The 21,243-nt window shown below is 45.2% G+C and overlaps 1 protein-coding gene across 1 annotated transcript; it reads right to left on the bottom strand.

Moving 5' to 3' along the window:
- Positions 1–11,481: 11,481 nt before the first annotated feature.
- Positions 11,482–11,916, bottom strand: LOC133800001 (uncharacterized mitochondrial protein AtMg00860-like). The gene has a single exon (XM_062237985.1). It carries the CDS (start codon positions 11,914–11,916, stop codon positions 11,482–11,484), a length of 435 nt encoding a protein of 144 aa, XP_062093969.1.
- Between the last annotated feature and the right edge of the window lie 9,327 nt (positions 11,917–21,243).

Here is a 21,243-nt window from a genome sequence, read left to right as displayed (position 1 = left end):
TCAATTGCGCTCGGGCGCAACCCCTGGGCCATTGGATCGGTATAAATACAGGGTTCACGAACTATCCTACCGACCAATATTTAGAAATATACCGGACAACCTATTTTTATCCCTAGCAGCGATTTTGCCTTATTATATTGTCTTTTACACATAGAAATCCAATTGTAATCCTTTGTGATATTGTGCAAACCTTCAAGATTAATACAAAACTAAGAGGAAGTAGTCGTTACCAATTCTTGGGGTCGAACCTCTATAAATTCCAGTGTTCTTTATTATTTATTGATCATTATTATTAGGTTTTTGACTCATTTATCGTTCATTGATTGTTCTATTGAAAACTCTCTATGGATGCTCAAAATTCAACACCGGTAAAGAACCCACCTCTCACGCCTCAGGTCCCTGGAAGGTCCAAAGCAACCATGTTTAAAGTCCATTTGGACCCTCAAATTAGTGCTTAAATCGACCCTGCTCCAAATGACCACTTTGCCTCGGACCCCCACGGACATCCCAGACGTCTCGCGAGACCATTGTCTCGCCACACCTCGGCGCACCTGGCAAGGGCCTTGCCTTGCCTTGGCGGATCCGTCATCCGCGAGGCGCTCCAAGGGCCTCGCCTTGGCGCGTTCGCCATCCGCGAGTCCATCACGCGAGGACATCACGCGAGGCGGTCTAAGGGCCTCGCCTCGACGCATCCGTCATCTGCGAGGCCATCACCCAAGGCGGCCCAAGGGCCTCGCCTTGCCTTGGCGGCTATCACGCGACGCGCTCCAAGAGCCTCGCCACGCCTTGGCGCGTCTGCCATCCGCGAGACCATCACACGAGGCGGTGCAAGGGCCTCACCTTGCCTTGGCGGCTATCACGCGAGGCGCTCCAAGAGCCTCGCCTCGCCTTGGTGCGTCTGCCATCCGCGAGCCCATCATGCGAGGTCATCGTGCGAGGCGGTCCATGGGCCTCACCTCGCCTTGGCGCGTCCGCCATCAGCGAGGCCATCACGTGAGGTGGTCTACGGGCCTCGCCTCGCCTTGGCGCGTCCGTCATCCGTGAAGTCCTTCCCGCGAGGCCATCTCGCGAGGCAATCCCCAGGGCCTCGCCTCGCCTCAGTGTGCCCACCATCCGCAGGGCCTCACCTCGGCTGTGTCCGTGCTCTAGCATCCACGAGGGCACTCCCACGGGGCTGTCCGCAGGGCACGCCTCGGCTACGCCCACACACCTGCATCCCCTATGATATAAGCTTTAGCATACTCAAAGCTGCAAGTACACCTATATTTCGCAAAATGAAAAGGGGTTGGAGCAAGGGCATATCTTGGATACACGAGAGAGACCTCCAAATACAAAGCACGTGTATGGGAACGAATTGTACGACCAGGAGGAGCGCAGGGGCGTGATTCTGGGGGCCGTACTAGACATGTATTAGTGGTACAAGTTAGTACCAATGGCAAAAGCACTACTTGTACGTCGTCGACCATGCGTCAGAGTAGACACCACCACCACCTGCACCACTATGCCTGGCACCACTCCTCTAACATTCGTACGAATCAAGTAGTGGAGACATTCCCATGGTACCTGGCCATGTACTGGAACCAACACCACTACCCCTGAGACCACTCTCCTGACAGTGTACTTATGTACCACCTGGTCCCCTGGACCACAATGTATCCAGGGCCATTAGAGCCCATTATAAAATGAACCCCACTTCCACATGGAAGGGGGTTGGTTGGAAAAAACACTGTAGCATTACACCATAGGAAATACAAATTCAATTCACCATTTTTCTTCTGCAAGTGTTCTTTCAGTTTCCAATTAGATCTTTAAAGTTTTTCTTTGGATAATCTCTACGTTTCTATTTTTCTAACTTAACTTGGTTGACGAGTTCTCACCGTCAACAGTTTGGCGCCGTCTGTGGGAAGGATAGATTGCAAGTCACTGTTCTTCCGTCGATTCTGATAAGAAAAAATGCCGCGACGTTTGAAACGGTTGAGAGAGCCGCGCAAGGTGGAAGTCCACCTTGATGGAGATCAGCTGAAAGCCTCCATGAGAGATCCTCCTCCACCTGCAAACATGGAGGCCCCAAGGGAGCCTGAGGCGCCCAGAGACGAAAGGGAGGCCTCATCCCCGATAGTCCCACCTGAGGAGGATCGCCCAAGGTCGGCAACTGCCCTGGCAAGGGGCGCCGATGAGTTCTTGCCTCCAAAGTCGCCACAGGTGCCAAACCCTGGTCGACAGGATCCAGGCCCGTTGAAGTGCCAGGCTGACAAGCACCCTCGGGTCCACTCCATCAGCTCAAGCTCGAAGTCTCAGTTCTACGAAGACGAGATACGAGAACTTCACCGCAAGAATCAGAGGCTATAGACCACCTTGGAAAACATGCAAAAGGTGCTAAATGGGCTGTTGCAAGGGAGATCAAACGTGACACTCCCTAAGCGCAAAGAGAGAGACCAGAAGGAGGTAGAAACTAGTGTCCCAGTAGATGACGGAAAGATGTGACTCTCCACTAGTAACACCCCCCGAACGAAGCAACGCAAACATCCCGAACCACCGAAACAGCCCCAGAAGCCAGAGCCGAAGACCAATGCTACCCCTCGCAATGATGACGAGGTCACCTCAAAGAGAGCACCCTCAGATTTACGAGAGGAGCTCAACAAAAAGAGGGCGGGTAAAAGGACCACACCCCCTATGGCGCCCTGAGAAGGCAAAGGAAAGGGGGATCTTAACCCCTCCGCTTTGAGAGACTCCCTAAACAAGAGGAGGCAGGACCTGGACACAGAAATGAGGAACCTGCGAAGCAAAATCATCACCGCCTCCGGAGGTCAAGCTTCTGAGGAAGAATTCGACCATGAGTCACCCTTCATCAGGGAGATCCAAGCCATCCGGCTCCCAGCCAACTTTAAGGAGCCCCATATGACCCCCTACGAAGGAAGCACAGATCCAAAATACCATCTGGACGCATTTAACGATCTGATGAAACTGAGGGGAATTAGTAGCGGGACCAGATGCCACTACTTCGCTGTCACATTGAAAGGACCTGCATACAAATGGTTCAAAAGACTTAGACCGGGGTCCATCAGGTCCTGGCAAAAGTTTTCCGATGAATTCCTCCAACAGCACCACACCGTGCGGGACTACACGATGCCAGGCACCAGCCTTGCCAATGTGAAGCAAGGAGAAAACGATAGTCTAAAGAGCTACAATCACAGGTTCAATATGGAGGCAGCTAAAGTGGGGAGCCTGACCCACCGAGAGCTGAAAATGGCCATCACAGCTGGAGTGCGCCCAGGAAGCAAATTATGGCATAACATGCTCAAGAGGGAGGTCACGGACTTGGATGATTTCTACAAGCGGGCGCAAAAGTATATTCGCGTGGAAGATGGTCACGAGAGCCTCAAGGCCGGAAAAGACCAAAACTCACCGAAGCCCTCAATCTGGGAGAACCAAGGCAATGCCAAGAAAAAGAGGGTCTATGAGGGGGCAAGGGATGATCGACCCCGAAAGCATCAACGCTCTGACGAGCGCAGACAAGGCCCCTACACCTATCATACTGACCTCACTCATGCAAGAGAGCATATTTTCGACACGAACGAAAATCAGGTCCCTTTCAGAAGACCCCCGCCAATGAAAAAAGACCGGTCTAAAAGAGACCCCAGCAAGTATTGCTAGTACCACAAAGATATAGGACACACAATTGCAGAATGCAACCATTTGAAGGTGGAGATTGAGGAGCTCATCCGCAGGGGGCATTTGGGCAGATATGTGCGCAAGGAGAACCATAGGCCAGAAGAAGGAGCATCCTCATCACGGGCACGAGAAGTAGCCCCAGAAGTGCAAGGAGAGGTCAGGACCATCTTTGGAGGACCAGGATTTGGGGGCGAATCAAGGAAGGGATGCGATAGATATGCCAGGGAGGCCAGGCGAAGTCCACCACCGTACGTCCTGAGTCTGGAGCAGCGCCCCCCGAAGAGTTTCAAGGGTGAAAATGACTCAATAACTTTCACTGAAGAAGACGCTCGAGGTGTACACTTCCCCCACAATCACCCCCTAGTGTTGACCGTCCAGCTTGCTAACATGAGGGTGCATCGGGTCATGGTGGATAACGGAAGCTCTGTGGACATCTTTTATCGTCCAGTGCTGGAGAAGATGGGACTAAGCCTCTGTCACCTAAAGCCTTGCACTACATCTTTGTATGGATTTACGGGAGATTCGATACAGCCCCTGGGGGCAATCGAGTTAGCCCTTACTATGGGAGAACAACCCAGACAAACCACCATAATGGAAAACTTTGTTGTGGTAGATTGCGCCTCAGCCTTCAACGCGGTATTAGGGAGACCTTCCCTAAGAGAATTGAAGTTGATAACTTCTGTATACCATTTAGCTATGAAATTCCCAACTCCCGGGGGAATAGCATGCATGAAAGGAGAGCAGAAGGAAGCGAGGGAATGCTATAACACATCCCTCCACACAGCTACAAAGTCGACAGAACCTATGGCGATGGTTGTGCATGAAGGCACGAACCCAAGCGAGTTGGACCCACGAGTCATAGAAGAGCCCAGAGCTGAACCAGTAGAGGAATTGGAGGAAGTAACAGTCATGAATGAGTCGTTGAGGAAGTTGAAAGTAGGAAAAAGCCTTGCTGATGACATGAAGGAGAAACTAGTAGAGTTCTTAAAAGCCAACCTCGATGTATTCGCCTGGAGTCACGAGGATATGGTAGGGATAGACCCAGCGGTCATGTGCCACCACCTGAACATCGACCCGAAAGCAAGGTCGGTGAGGCAGAAAAGGAGAGCACTAGACCCAGAAAGATACGCGGCCTTAAAAGTGGAGGTTGACATGCTAAAGGCCAACAGGTTCATTCGAGAGGCGTTTTACCCGCTATGGGTGTCGAACCCAGTGCTGGTCCCGAAGCCCAACGGAAAATGGAGGACCTGCGTGGATTTTACCAGCCTCAACAAGGCCTGCCCTAAGGACAGCTTCCCGCTCCCTAGGATAGACCAGTTGGTAAACGCCACAACGGGACACGAGCTACTTAGCTTCATGGACGCATATTCAGGGTATAACCAAATACCCATGAACCCTGCTGACGAGGAGCACACTTCGTTCATAATAGATAAGGGGTTGTATTGCTATAAAGTGATGCCCTTTGGTTTAAAAAACGTAGGTGCCACTTACCAGAGGTTGGTGAACAAAATGTTCGCAAATCAAATAGGCAGGAACATGGAAGTGCACGTGGATGATATGTTGGTGAAGACAAAAAAAGCGGAAGAGCTCACTAGTGACCTCATGGAGATGTTCAACACCCTTCGCAAGTAGTTTTGTCAGGAAAATTCTTGCGTTTCATGGTGAATTTCCGAGGTATTGAGGCTAATCCTGAAAAAATCAAGGCCTTGCTGGAAATGAGCCCGCCACGGAGCAAAAAAGAGGTGCAGTGCCTGACGGGGAGAGCAGCAGCCCTCAATAGATTCATCTCCAGGTCGACTGACAAATGCCTCCCTTTTTTCAACATCCTAAAAGGGAACAAAAAGTTCGCTTGGGATGACGAATACCAGGACGCCTTCACCAAGTTGAACAAGCACCTTCGAAGGCCACCCCTTTTGGCCAAGCCAGAGAAAGGGGAGAAGTTGTACATATATCTAGCTGTATCTGAGCATGCCATAAGCGCCACCTTGGTCAAGGGGGAAAAGAAGCACCAACACCCTATCTACTATATGATTAAGCGAATGGTAGACGCGAAAACCCGGTACCCAGAAATAGAAAAGTTAGCATATGCCCTGGTAGTGGCTTCTCGAAAATTGAGGCCCTATTTTCATGCTCATGTGATTGAGGTGCTCACCAACACCCCCTGCATCAAGTCTTGCACAAGCCAGAAACTTCAGGAAGATTACTAAAGTGGTCAATTGAATTTAGTCAGTTCGACATCACTTACACCCTAAGGACATCCATCAATGGGCAGGTACTTGCAGACTTTATAGTCGAGTTCACATACCGACCCCAAGAGGAGGGGGAAATCGAGTTCACATGATAGGTCGATTATGCCACAAACAATTTGTGGCGTAATTATTTTTATCATAAATTTATAAATTCGTTCTTACTTGATTTAACTCATTAATATAAATAATTTGTGTTGTCCGTGTTTTCATCAAGATGACACATGGCACTCGTTCAGTGTTCATGGTTCCCGAGAAGTTAGTTAACCAGCGATTCTTGGGAGATATGCGTGCCCCAGCCCTGGAGAAGGGTTCCTTAAATCCTGCAAAGTATTATTTAGTCTCTTAGTCGAAGAGTTATAGCGTGATGGTTCTCTGCCCTCGGAGAATAGTACAGTTGTCAAGCTCAACATCTTGGGACCACCAGCAGCTTTCTAACACGTGTCATGCTCCACGTGTAGTAATGTCGTTTTCGTACACGAGACAAATAGCATGTCCCAATGTGCCGCCTGACATGAGAAGATGTGCAGCCAAGATTTGACACCATCAGCAACGTGTCCCCCCAAAGAGTAGTGGGCTGATACCTCGTAAATGAGCCTCATGTGATCTCTACATGCCTTCCAGTTAAGTATCACAAGAATTGTAATAATTGGGACTAAAGCCTCATAATTACGAGGGACATTAATTATTAAGGCCCCATTTTATTATCCCCAACCACTATAAATAGGACGGGGATACCCCATTGTAAGGGGTTCGTCTATTGTGTAATTTAAGTAGCATACACACTGCCTAAAGCCTCCATTGGAGCTTGATCTCTCAAGATTCAAGCATTTTGATACAATAAACTCGTGGACTAGGGTTGTTTAATAACCTGAACCACGTAAATCTCTATGTCATTTTCATTTTCTTTTAAGTTCTCATTTATTAAAGTTGATAGAGAAAAAGGCAGTCATCATTTTGGCACTTTCATTGAGAGCTAGAAGGAAGCGTTGAAAAGTTCTACAATGGTTACAACAAGAAGAAACACCCACGATGACATTACTCCTCACAATGTTGGCGAACGAGAAGAAACCAGTCGCCACCTCCACCTGCAAACCAGGAGGTAGCCCAAGAAGATTACATTGAAAATGTCGAGTACAACGCTAAGTACGATGACGAGTATGGTGCCGAGTATGAAGACAAGGACGACATATATTACGATGACAGTGACTACATCTAGTCCATGTACACAGAGGAGACACCAGAGGTGGTGGCTCTTAAAGGCTAGATTTCCTTTCAACATCAGAAACTTGATACCCAAGAGGGGAACATAACTGCCCTACATGAGATGGTTAACGCCATGCGGGCAACTTTGGCAGCCCGAGGGATGCAAGTGGACCCCGATGGCAAAGTACCACCAAGGCAGCCACGCGGTGTGTCTCCCGTGCACCGATGTGAACCCCGGAGGTGTTCCTCCTAAGAACCCCACGGATATGGCAGAGGATCCACCAGTAGGTGTGCCACCAGTGCAGCCTGCAGGAGCTGGAGCCCCACTCGGGCCACAAGATTATGGCAAAGGTAAAGTTGACGAGGAGCGGCTCAAGGGAAAAAGAGGGGCCATCATGCGCTCGAGCCTATACATGTCCCGAGAAGACATGAAAATAATCCAGGATGCTTTGTCTAACGTCCTCCTAATCCATGAACGTTACATTGTGTACTTTAAATTGTGTCAGACTTACTAACCAAGTCATTTGATTTAAAATGTGTAACTAAGGTTAATGTCAAAGGTTAGGGTTAAAAAATTTAGTCAAAAGAAACGTTGACTTTTATTTAAGAAGTTCCATACAAATATGGGATCCCAAAATATTACAACTAAACTTTTGAAAAGGTATATATACATCAAAAGTTACATTCAGCCGACCTAAGCGGCAAAAACAGGGCTACAACCCTAGTTCCTCTTAGATATCCTCGGTCGTGGTGGTCGAGTAGCCGCATATGTACAGGTCGCCAGCAAAGCTCTCCAACTCATGGCTGGTCAAGCTTTCCTTTCCCCCTACCTAAACCACAAATCACCCGTGAGCCAAGGTTCAGCAAGAAAACTCAACATATGCATAAACAGAAAATATAAACTTCTAGATACTTATCTAGCTTGCCCATATATAATAATAACCTACATAAACAGTCATTTTGTTACGAACAAGTGATCATTGGACCAATTAGGGGCCGCTGCCCTGAACAGTTGGCCATATAGCCGACCCCGAGGCCTATGCCCTAGCTACGTGACCATAGAGTCACCTGGGGCTCTCGCCCTTAGCTCTGAGTAACTAGCCATAGAGCTATCCCAACCCCTTGGTTTACCAACGACCATAGGGTCAGCCAACATAATAGTACATTGCTGATTTAGGCCTAAGCCTTTCGACCAACGTGCAACACACTATTGCCGTCCTTGACTAATAAGTCAAGCCCTAATCCGGGAATAGAAACCTCAATGCCGAAACAGATATGGATTAGACATATACCAAAAAAATACGCACGTATTCATGTTAATTACATAACACCATCGAATAATCATTCTCACAATACTAATCACATATATTTAACGGGGCCTCATGCCCTAACCACGAAATTCATACAACAATCATAAAGCACTTAAGCAAGTATCATCCAACATGTGAAGCGATAGCTTAAATATAATTGTCCTTGGGGCCCAAGCCCTAGTCATGATAACTGACAAAAGTCGGGCCAAGCCCTAATCACATATAACCCGTATTGGGTGTAGTTTTCTTACCTCAGGTCCAACTAAAGCGTAAATAAGAATGACCTTCTAGCATGATTCCGGATCGAGTCCTAGCCTCCGGGGCCTCGAGTTCCACTAAACCAGGTAGCAATAACGATCCCGAGCCCAAAGAAAAAGGTTCCCATTTTTAAAAGCTTCCCAAGGCCAAAAATTCCCAGGCGGGCTGCGACCTGGCACTGAGGGTTGCGGCATGCCCCTCCTATCAGAGAGCCTCCCCCCCTCTGTCAAGGGATGCGGGCCGCGACTCGCCCTTGAGGGTCGCGACCCCTCAAGAACCCAGTCGCGACTTGGCCCCTCGAACCCAAAATTTTCATACTTTTTAGCAGCCAAATCAAATCCAAACTAACCCAAACTCACCCCAAAACCATAATTCAATTACCTCAATAGTTCTAACATCTTTCTAGCAGCAAAACCCAACAAAATACAGTCTTAAAACTCATCAAAACATCACTTTCAATTCTTGAGCTAAAAGGTTCAAGAATACCTCAAAACACCATGGATTCTACAGAAATTCAACCATAACAGAATGTTTGAATGGTTACCTTAGCTGTGAGTGAAGTTCCTCTAGCCATAAGCTTTCCAAATCCTAATCCCAAGCCTTCAATTATTGTGTTTCTAGCAAAAATCTTCTTAATTTTCCCAAGGACTAATTGAAGCAACTTAGAGAGAAAGAGAGTGAGAGAGAGAAGGTTGGTCAGTGGGGAGCTTCTACATGTTTCTTTGTGTTTTGTTTCCTAAGATTAAGTGACTTAAGTTAATCCCGAGGCTCGGGGTACCAAAACATCCCCAAGGGAAAAATGGTCAAATTACCCAATATTCCCTCCTAAACTCACTAACTTCAAATATATCCCCAATTATTTATTTCAATTACCCGATAACCCAATTAAATGCCTAATACCCAAAATACCACTTGACTCGCCCCAAGTCGGGTATTGGGTCCTGTTGTGACTTTTCCGCTAACTTGCTCCCTAGGTCGCCTTGTGCCAAGTAACCCAAATAAACCCACATAATAATATGATCCCACACATATATCACATATATGCACATAAATATACAACTATGCCCGTAACATGCCAAATTTCCAAGATTGCCCTTTTAATAAGAAACGGGCCCACATGCATATTTAATACCCCTAAACATGCAAAACTAGTCATATTATCACATAATTCACATAATTACAATTAAATATAACAAATAAGCATATAACTCCGTATATTGCCATCCTGGCCCCCTAATTAAGGCCCTAAGCCTTATTAGGTAATTTTGGGACGTTACAACTATCCCTTCCTTACAGAAATTTCATCCTCGAAATTTTACCTGAACAGCTCGAGATACTGAGCTCACATATCCACCTCCAACTCCTAGGTCACCTCCTCGACCTGGCTGTTCCTCCACAGTACCTTAACTAAAGGTATAGTCTTGCTCCTCAGGACCTTGTCCTTCCTGTCTAAAATCTGAATTAGCTGTTCTTCATAGGACAAGTCTGTCTCCAGTTCCAGATCCTCATAACCAGTACATGAGTTCCATCAGACACATACTTCCTCAGCATGGAAATATGGAATACGTTATGCACACTAGACAGTGCAGGGGCAAGGCCAACCTATAGGCCACCTGCTTGATTCTTTCTAGGATCTCAAACGATCCCACAAATCTAGGGCTCAACTTTCCCTTCTTCTCGAATCTCCTCACCCCTCTTAGAGGTGAAACCCTAAGGAGGACATAAGTAATGTACAACTCGATGAACTGATCCATAGAATAAGCCATGCACATTGGTAGGAAGTGAGCCGACTTGGTATACCTATCCACAATTACCCAAATTGCTTCGTGCTGTTTTGTGGTCCTAGGTAACCCCGTCACAAAATCCAAAGATATCTTATCCCACTTCCACATAGGAATATTCAACGGTTGTAGTAGCCCTGCTGGTCTTTGATGTTCTGCCTTAACCTACTGACAAGTTAAGCATTTTGCCACATATTCCACTACATCCTTTTTCATTCCCGGCCACCAATACAATACCTTAAGGTCGTGGTACATCTTAGTGGTCCCGGGGTGAACTGGATGTGGGGTAGTATAAGCTTCCGCCAGAATCTCTTTCCTCAGTTCATCACTGTCTGGCACACAAATACACCCCTTGAATTTGATTAATCCAGTATCTGACATAGTGAAATCCTTGGCATTCCCATCCTGCATCTCTTGCTTTAGGTCACTCAACTTCTTGTCTGCATTCCGCCCTTCCCTGATCCTTTCTAACAAGGTGGACTGAAGTGTAACCTTTGCAAGTTGTCATGTGATCAGTTCTATACCATCTCATTCCATGTCTTCCAGGATCTTCCTTGATACTCCTTGTAAATAAGAAACCATTCTCGACCCTCTGCGACTAAGTGCATCTGCCACAACATTGGCTTTACTGGGGTGGTATAGTATGTCGCAGTCATAAACCTTGACTAACTTCAACCACCTCCTCTACCTCATATTTAACTCCTTTTGGGTGAAGAAGTATTTGGGGCTCTTGTGATCGATGTAAATCTCACATTTCACCCCATAGAGATAGTGACGCCAAATCCTCAGTGCAAAGATAACCGCTGCTAATTCCAGGTCATGTGTCGGATACCTTTGTTCATAATCTTTCAGTTGCCTAGAGGCATAGGCTATCACCTTACCAGACTGCATCAGTACACATCCTAACCCCTGTTTTGACGCATCACAGTAAACCACAAAATGTCCATCCTTTAAGGGTAAGCTAAGTACAGGTGCTGATATAAGTCGACTCTTCAATTCCTGGAAACTCTACTCGCATTTATCTGACCAAGTGAACTTCGGATTCTTTCTTGTCAATTTTGTCATCAATGTGGCTATCTTCGAAAACCCTTCGACAAACCTCCTGTAATAGCCCGCCAAACTCAGAAAACTTATGACTTCTGAGGCATTCTTTGGTCTTGGCCATTCTTTCACTGCAACAATCTTTGCAGGATCTACTTTCACTCCTCCAGCGGTGACAATATGACCCAAAAAACCAACCTCTGATAACAAGAACTCACACTTCTTGTATTTGGCATACAACTGATGCTCTCTTAATTGTTGCAAGGTCAGACGTAAATGCTCCTCATGTTCTTCTTCTGTCTTGGAGTAGACCAATATATCATCTATGAACACAATGACAAACTGATCCAAGTACTCCTTGGAAACCCTACTCATGAGGTCCATAAAAGATGTTGGGGGCATTTGTGAGTCCAAATGATATCACCAGAAATTTGGAATGCCCGTACTTGGTTCAGAAGGTTGTCTTTAATATATCATCATTCTTGATCCTCAACTGATGGTATCCCGACCGAAGATCGATTTTTGAAAACACCTTGGTCCCCTAAAGTTGGTCGAGCAGATCATCGATTCTCGGCAAAGGATATCTGTTATGTATTGTGACCTTATTCAGCTCCCGATAATCAATACACATCCTCATAGACCCGTCTTTCTTCTTGACAAAAAGAAGTGGTGTGCCCCAAGGAGAATAGCTCGGTCTGATGAACCCCAGCTTAAGTAATTCCTCCAATTGAGTTTTGAGCTCTTTCAATTTTGTTGGTTCCATTCTGTATGGTGCTCGAGATACTGGCGTTGTCTCGGGCATCAGATCGATTACACATTCTATCTCCATGTGCGGAGGTAAACCTGGCAGTTCTTCTAGAAAGACATCGAAAAACTCAGCTACAACTCTTGTCTCTTTAGGTCTCATTTGTCTTTTCGGCTTCATTGACCATATTCACGAGATACCCTAAACATCCGTGTTGCAACATTTCTCTGGCTTTCATCGCTGATATGATAGGAGTTCTGGGTTTCTTACTTATGCTTTCGAACTCAAATGGATCTCCACCTTCCGGTGCAAATTCCACTTTCTTGCATTTTCAGTCGATAGATCCTCCATATTTGGAAAGAAAATCCATTCCTAGAATTACATCAAAATCAGATAAATCTAATACAATCAGGTCTACATACAATTCCCTCCCATCTATCCATAAAGGTACAACTTTAACCCAATTTTTAGATATTACAATTTCCCCGGAAGGTAACATAGTCCCAAACCCCACATTAAATAATTAACTAGGTGCATTTACAACATTTACAGTTCTACTAGAAATAAAAGAGTGTGATGCACCAGAATTAAATATAACTTTACATGTAGTATTGGCCATAGGGATCTGACCTGTTACGACGGAAGGGCTTGCCTCAGCTTCAGCTTGGGTGATGGTGAAGACTCTGGCTCGGACGTACTAGTCATTCTTCTTTTGTTCTTCCTTATTGCCAGATTGTTCCCATGTCGGATAGTTGCGCTTCATGTGATCTTCCTTCCCACATTTGTAGCAAACTCCAGCTCTGCATTTACCAGAATGGTGTTTTGTGCTCTTAGGGCAAGGTGGAATGTTTCTGCCACCATTTCCACCAGGACGGTAGTCATTATTGGGCTTGGGCCGTTTATCATTTCCCGCTTGGCTTGGCTGCTCCTGTCCCCTTTTCCTGTTGTCATTAGAGGTGGTTGCCCCACTCTTCTTGGCATCCCTTCTAGCAGCATTATCTTTCTAGATTCTCTCTTCGCTTCTTTCATTCGTAAGAGCCATTTCCACCACTTCAACATAGGTGAAAACACCTCTAGAAACAATCTCCACATCCCGACCTATCATTGGTTTCAGACCTCTCACAAACCGGTCCGCTCGTACCTTGTCAGTAGGTACAAGATCCTTGGCAAACTTCGCCAACCGATCAAAATTTTGTGCATATTTTGTCATCGAGAGATTACCTTGAGCCAGCTTGGTAAATTCATCCATTTTTGCTGCTAATACTGCATAGTTGTAGTATTTATCATTAGAGCTGCAAATGTGGGCCAGCCCAGCCCGGCCCAGTCCACATTTTCGTGCCTCCGAATAATTCGGGTCGGGCCCATATTCAATTCGTGTCGGGCCAAGCCGACCCATGATTGAAAGAGTAAGCCCAGCCCAGCCCATGTCGTGCCGTGCTCGTGCCTTGTCAGGCCCAAGTCAGGCCAGCCCACTTTTAGGCCCATTTTATTATTGCCAAAATATGTGAGGATGGAGAATTGAACCCTCCACCTCCTCTTAAACAATCAATGAACTCACCACCAAACTAAATACATTTCTTTGTTTAAATTATAGTTTTAGATATTTTAATATACTTTTTAACAATACTTTACACAAAATTATATCAAAGATAATTAGATAATTATTGGAATTTGAATACCTACTAATAAATGCTAAAAAAAATTAACTCACAAATCTTGAAATAAATTAATATAATTATAAAATATAAACATTGAGAAAAACAATAGACTTTTATTATCATTTTAATTTATAGATAATTGACAAATAAAAATTTATTATCATTATTAATGTCAAAATATCAGGCTTTTTATCGTGTCGTGCCTTCGGGCTTGTCGTGCTGTGCTGTACTCAGGCCCATGTCGTGTCGTGCCGTGCCAATTTTCAATTCGTGTTGTGCCTGGCCCAAGCCCATATTTTTTCGTGCTCGTGCCGTGCTAGAAAAAGCCTGGCACGTATTTATAGCTCTATTTATCATTAAACACATGTTTGAATCCATCTCGATCCATAGTGTTAACATCCCGTGATTGCTCCACTACCTCCCACCAAATCTGAGCATCTTTTCTCAGCATGAAAGATGCGCACACCACTCGTTCATTGCCTTGAACTCCCATCATGTTCAAGATCTTCTCCATCCCACTGATCCACTTCTCAGCCTGGACTGGATCGATGCTGCCTTTAAACACTGGCGGGTGTTGCTTTCAGAACCTTTCAAACAAGGGCTCCATACGATTCTCCACAACCGGTAACCCTACAATGGCAGGTGGCTTCCTAACCATTGGTGCTTCAGACCTTACAGGTGTTAGGAAAATATGTATTTTGCCTCAATGGAAATAATAAAAATTACAACTCTATACAATATATTACAAATAAATAATGATTGATTAAAAAGAGTTACAACTCTATAACTGAAAATTACAAATAAACAAAGAAAATGAAGAAGAAGATGAAGAAGAAGAGAATAGTAAAATACAACTCTAAGCAAAATGTTACAAATAAAGTAAAGTGTTTGAAACAAAAGAAAAGAAAAGATTACAACTCTTGAACAAGAAATACAAGTAAAAAGAACAAGATAATAAGAAGAAAACAATACAATAAAATGGAGAACAGAAATACAAGAAAACTCTCACTTACACAACCTAAGTGAAGAGGGTTGGGGATCACCAACTTGAACAAAGTTTAAAACCTTTGTCCAATAGCTTATTTCCCCCTAACTCAAGCACTAAGGGATCTCTCTCAGATATTGGAAAAGCTTTATGGAATTATCAAGCCTCAAGGTGTTTCTAGCCAAGTGCTCTAATGGATAGAAATGTTGTGTCTTACAAGTGAGGTATAGGCTCCTATTTATAGAGTTTAGAGACACCCTTTGTAACGCCCTACTTCCTTAGAGCCGTTACTAAGTGAGTTTTTAAGACAAAACAGTGTGCAATGAACTCGCTAACCGAGGTTTTTGAAACAAAAGTGTGACTAATTAAAAGTTAAGGCTGTAATCTTTGAAAATGCATCGTTTCATCAAAACTTCTATTATTAAACAGTTGGGATCCCAAAATAAGGTTTGAAAACTAATTACATCTTGAAATAAGGTTACAGTTTGAGAAATTATAAAATTATAGATTATTACAGCCATTTTCGAATAAACCCCCAACCAAAGCAGTCGGGCAGGCCAAACATGTACACGTCGCTTCACGCTCTCCGTACTCATGGTTGGTTGACTTAGTCATTGCCCTTACCTGCAACACAGAGCACCCGTGAGCCGAAGCCCAGCAAGAAAACTCATGCAGGACATAACATATGCAATGTATACAGTTTATCATAACAGATAATCCACAATAAACAAGTCAATCATTAGACTAAGCAAACACGGCCAAGCCGCCCCAGAGCCTTACCGAAGCCTGGGGTATCGGTTCTCACCGCGAGGATAACTCATGTATCCCTTGGGTCCCACCCTGAATATAGCATCCCATGTGCTAGGTGTTACTTTCGGCCCACGGCCGCCCCGGCTTACGCCGTACTCGGCCCACGGCCGCCCCGGCCTACGCCGTACTCGGCCCACGGCCGCTCATTTCATCATAATCACACATATAGTACATTCGAAATAATCATTCACACACATCATGATTCATTTAAGTTTAAACATTTGCACATAATACAATCTGGGGCCATGCCCTAACCTCGGGTGTTATAGTTTTCTTACCTGCATTCCGAGCCTCCTGATGCACTAAAGCCGCGAGCACGGTCCTCTAGCACGAGCCTCTCAAAGAACCTAGTCACAACACACAAGAAACATCCCTCATTACTAATCAACCCAAAACCACTTTCCGGGACCAATCCCGCACTCTCGGGGCCCCTAAAACCCTAGAACAACACCCCGGAGGCATCCCCCGAACCCCCGGAGCAAAGGCCTAAAATTGCCTAAAAATGATGCCCTGAAATTAGCCTTGTGCCGCGGCACCACATCCTTGTGCCGCGGCACCCATCAGTCAGAGGTTCCCTTGCCGCGGCACGAAAAACCTGTGTCGCGGCACGCCTTCGCAGACCCAGAATTCTGGGTTTTCTCCTGCGTTTTCTCCGAGCTAAAACCTTACCAAATCAACCCAAACTCACACCCAAGCCCCAAAACCAACTCAAGACTCCAAATAAACCATCCAACAACCCATAAACATCACCAAAACATCTAAACACCCAATCAAATCCCCAAAATCCACATCCTTGATTTCAATTTCAGAAAAAAATAAAAACTCAAACATCAAACTTAACCCATGCTCAAATTCTTAACCCATAACATAATCAAGCCTTAAATGTGTATAAAATTCCTTACCTCATATGGAGAATCCATCCCTAAGCTTCCTTCATCTCCTAGGTCTCCAACTTCTCCTTCTCTTCTTCTTCTTCTTCTTCTTCTTCCTCATGCCCTAGCTTTTCCCTCTCTTTTCTCTTCTCTTCAAACACTATCAAGACCAAAATGGTTAAGCCCCAAACCGTGTACCCCATAAAACCAGCTGCCATTTATCTAATTCCCAACCAAATGACCATTTTGCCCCTCCTTGCCTATCCTTTCCCACCTAAACCTCAAGGGTACTTAAGTCTTTTCATTTCTATTTCATTTCTATTTCATTTCTACCATTTTCTTTCTAAAACTTGTTACTCTCAGCAGTAACTAATGGTTACCCAGGTTACTAAATCTCCAATAACCATTACCCACTAAATCTCAACTTAACCATAAAATTCCCGAGGTACCCCTAGGCTCCTCCCGAGCCGGGTATAGAAATCCCGTTGTGACTCTTGAGTTAACGAGCTCTCTAGAACCGTCTCGGCACGTGCATCACAATAATACAACCACACCCACGTGGTACAATTCACAGAATACAGTTATCACATATCAATACAGTTATGCCCAACATGGCCAAAATTACAATTATGCCCTTCTAACACGATCCGGGCCTACATGCATACTAGTAAACATAGCCATGCATCTCAGTTAAACAAATAGCCAAATAACATGCTTTAAATCATAATCATGCATTTAATTCATAAAATCACACATAAATCCCAACCTGCCCTCCTGGCACACTAATCAAGGCCCTTAAGCCTTATTAGCGAATTTGGGTCGTTACAACTATCCCCTCCTCATAAAAATTTCGTCCTCGAAATTTATCCAAACACATCAGTCAACAAACCCGCAGTTCTGACCATAACTTCCAAGGTCCACCGCCTTTACTTTACTTTTCAACAACACTCTTACAGGAGTAACAATCTTGGCTCGCAAGATCTCGTCTAATAGCCATACTCTCGATAGCCCCTCTTTAACACCGCAACCTTGCCGAAGCCCAGGGTCTGCCTAGATTACAATGACCAATTCATTGTCTTATTCCTGATTCCATAGATACTCAAATGTCATCACCTCTACTAGGTGGGATCAGCTTGTAGGCCCCGCTGGCCTAACACCTAGTACAACTTCGAAATTTTATGTTGAATCAAGGGTCAGAACTCTCCCTTCTTTCTTTGAACGCCTCACAGATCCTCGTCTGTTATTACGCAGAGATGCAACTCTTTCCTTCCGGAGCTTTATTTCCTCATAATTTAACCATTCACAAGCTCTTTATCCTTTCAAATAGGCAGACACTCTTGCCTTAACAATTCCAACCACTTGTCTGGCTTTCACTCTGAACCAATGCCAAAACGTAGTATTCACTAACCTTTACCTCTTACCATGTCCTATGTCGTGTTTCATTAACCAGACACCAGCAACTGCTACCACGACTAACTCATCAGGGATTACGCTTCCCTTAATACCTCCAGTATCCGCCTACTTAGCGCTCAATTCTTTAAGATGTCTGATAACTTTCAGGCTGCTATTCCACTTGCAATCAATTGATAATTCCAGGTTCCCACTCTGTTCTTTTCGTTCTCTAAGTCCATTCCAAAATTTAAACTACTAAAGGGTCTCAATTCGATATCATCGACGCTCCGTCCTGAAGCCAGTTCACTCGACCCAACCAACATTAACTCAAACAACCGAGTTAAACTTTTCATGTCCAAATACCTTACTTAAGGTCTAATGTGGTCTATTCCCATGATACACTACCACATCACCTAAACTCTGTCACCCGCTCAACCCTCCCGGTGCAACGTACCCTAGGAGGTAGAATGATGTCCATTCAGAATCCTTATTCAAAACCATATCCTACCTGGATCCTTCACTCGATCCTGGTATCCTACTGTACCACCATGACATGGTCCTTCCTTGTTTCAACTCAAGTCAACACTTCGGATTCCATAGCTCAGTGACGCTCACCAGCTAACCCTTACCTATTAACATCATGCCAATCTCAGTCGTTGCTTTGACCACCCCAATACCATCTATGGCGCTATTCCCCGACTGACACGCGCCTTACCGCTAGGAGTTCCGCCTCCAATTAAATTTCCCCTCGTCCAATCGAGAACTCAAACACTGATCATCAGTCTGTTACTTTTCACCACAACTGGGCCTCAACGTTAACCTTCTTATTAATACCCAAAACTCAAGTACCTTATGCCATACACAACAGTCGACTTAACGTTCCAAGTGTATCAACCATGATCCATTCTGTCGCCTCCCGCAAGGTTCGATCCACCCTCGCGCCAACTGCGCCTGGGCGTGCATAATCCGTGATGCACTCCCACATTTCCATAACCCTACCATGGATCAGGTCCTTTATGAAATCACTCTTTACTTAACCAAATCACACGCATACTCCCGCATTAGCAGATACTAAACAATCACACCTTGTCTTCTGAATTTCTTTCTGATTTGATACCACTCAATCCGTCTAACCTCGAGTTTACTGTTCCCCTCGTCTCTGATGTAGTTGTCTCCCGGAGATGCTCGTGCAGTAGATGACGCGCTTACCAGTCTTGTTATGCCTTCAATTCTTCGAACGTTCTTCATTAGCTTCTTTGCGGCTTCAGATCAATTCTTCTCTTACCTGTCCTTCCTCCTTGTAGCTCTAATCTTAGTACTCCTGACGACGCTCAACCAACAATCCGTAGAACCTTACCTGAGACTCTGCCTTCTGGGTACAAACGTCTTTCGCATAATCATTGCTCACCATTTCCGTCTGGGAGTAATCCACATGTACTGCTCGTGAGCTTGAAGGGACTTACCCATACCGTTCACGCATTCTCAGCCTAAAGAACTTACCTGTGCTGCTGTAGCTTGAACCATTCTAGAATCTTTGTTACCAACTCCTCACTCCCAACCCGGTGCAGAATAGAAAATTTTCCGAAATGTCTCTATCCTTGGTTTCCAACTGGCAATAACCAGGTCGTAGATCAAATCTTGGAGACATCGTCCCCACTGGTACCCAACATTGTACTTTTCGTTCAAACCCGACGATGCCAACAATCCCCGCAGTATAACACACTGGCTACACCAGGCTCAGATTCCTTCAATTGCTTCGATAGACTTTCTGTCGTCCAAAACCGTCTTTTACAACATTCCCTATACCAATCCTATCCGTAGTCTGACCTTGAAGTATTCCCTAAATCTTCCTTTGCATACCCACATAATTTTCCCACTGATCAGCTCCGTCTCCTTTACGTACTCCAGATGACATCCTCAACAATCCATCTGCCAGAGTTTCTAATTCCTTCTCAATAAGTATCACTGTCCTCAGCCTCTCGAATGGCACCATAGAGGCACCCTCTCTATGTCCATCACCCTCTCGGAGCATTCGCAACACCGAATCCTTCCAGTTCGCTACATGACCAAAGCATAAGCTTGTCAGATACATACTCACCCTTGAGGACTCGGCCTCAAACTTTGAATGTATCGCTGCACTCTGGTTCTCCGTTCCCTCACCATGGGAAATCCATCCCAACATCTCGAGTCATTCTACGTAGAAGTCATGCCCTCACCTGACCTCCTCTCAGGTGGCATCCTCTTCCTCATATGCATACCAATTAACCTCCTGGTTCCTGTCGCCATCTCGATATCTACCTTTTCAATCAGGCTTCTTTCATATCTCAAATTAGGTGCCCAAGCACTGTCTGGGGTCCTTCTATCTCAACAATCGAGAATCCGACCTCGCTGCGTTCTATCAACAAAAGTACCGTCTTATCAGTCAGACTTTTCCCCTTTTTCTTGGCAATCCAAAAGCCACAACATTATCCGGGGTTCTTTCAACTTGATTATCACGAATCTATCTTCACTAATTCCATCAAAGGAAGCACCGCCCTTGCGGCTCTAGCACTCATGCTCTATACATCAACCATCAGTTCCTCAAACAATATGGCCCTCTCCGCCATCCACATGCAGACAAAAACTCTTTCCTCAAAGCAGCCCAAATGCCTTAGGCTATTTCAGATCTCATGCCCTTAAATGGGTCGCCACCAATCCCAGATACATCCATCTGTATAAATTTCCGAAATGAACTATCCAAATCACCAAACCCATTGATCTACGCTGTTGTTACCCATAACAGTCCAAACCAGACTCACACATTTGCCCGTCTCCACGGTTCTAATCATGTCTTTAAAATCTCTTCTAACCATTCATCAACTAGGTTCTTTCCAACCCATTAAGCCAGTACCTCCGCCCGAGTACCAAATCCAGGCATCTCCCTGCCTCAATGTTTAACACAACCCTCTAATCAGGATCTCTCATCCTCTTAACCAAGGGTGGAATTAACTCTGCTCATCTATTGATAAATTCCTTGTCAACTCGAACTCTCCTCAAAACCCGAGGTTAACACCCTTTCAGCCTTTCATGTAATACCCTTATCTGTCCATACCTCACAGTAGACCAACACTGGCCACCTTACTGTTAAAACATCGAAATCAGCTATTTCCCCAGAGAAATCTGCTGCTCTTCTATCCCGTCTCAACTAACAACTCCACAGCTACCCACACACTAGTGACCCTCTGCTGCTACACTCAGGGGTAACTGGAGATTTCAACTCCAACTTAT

Source organism: Humulus lupulus, chromosome 9 (assembly GCF_963169125.1).
Source record: "Humulus lupulus chromosome 9, drHumLupu1.1, whole genome shotgun sequence".
NCBI classification, from domain to species: domain Eukaryota; kingdom Viridiplantae; phylum Streptophyta; class Magnoliopsida; order Rosales; family Cannabaceae; genus Humulus; species Humulus lupulus.
Note: the sequence above shows the minus strand (reverse complement) of the source record. Positions and strands in the feature narration are given on the sequence as shown.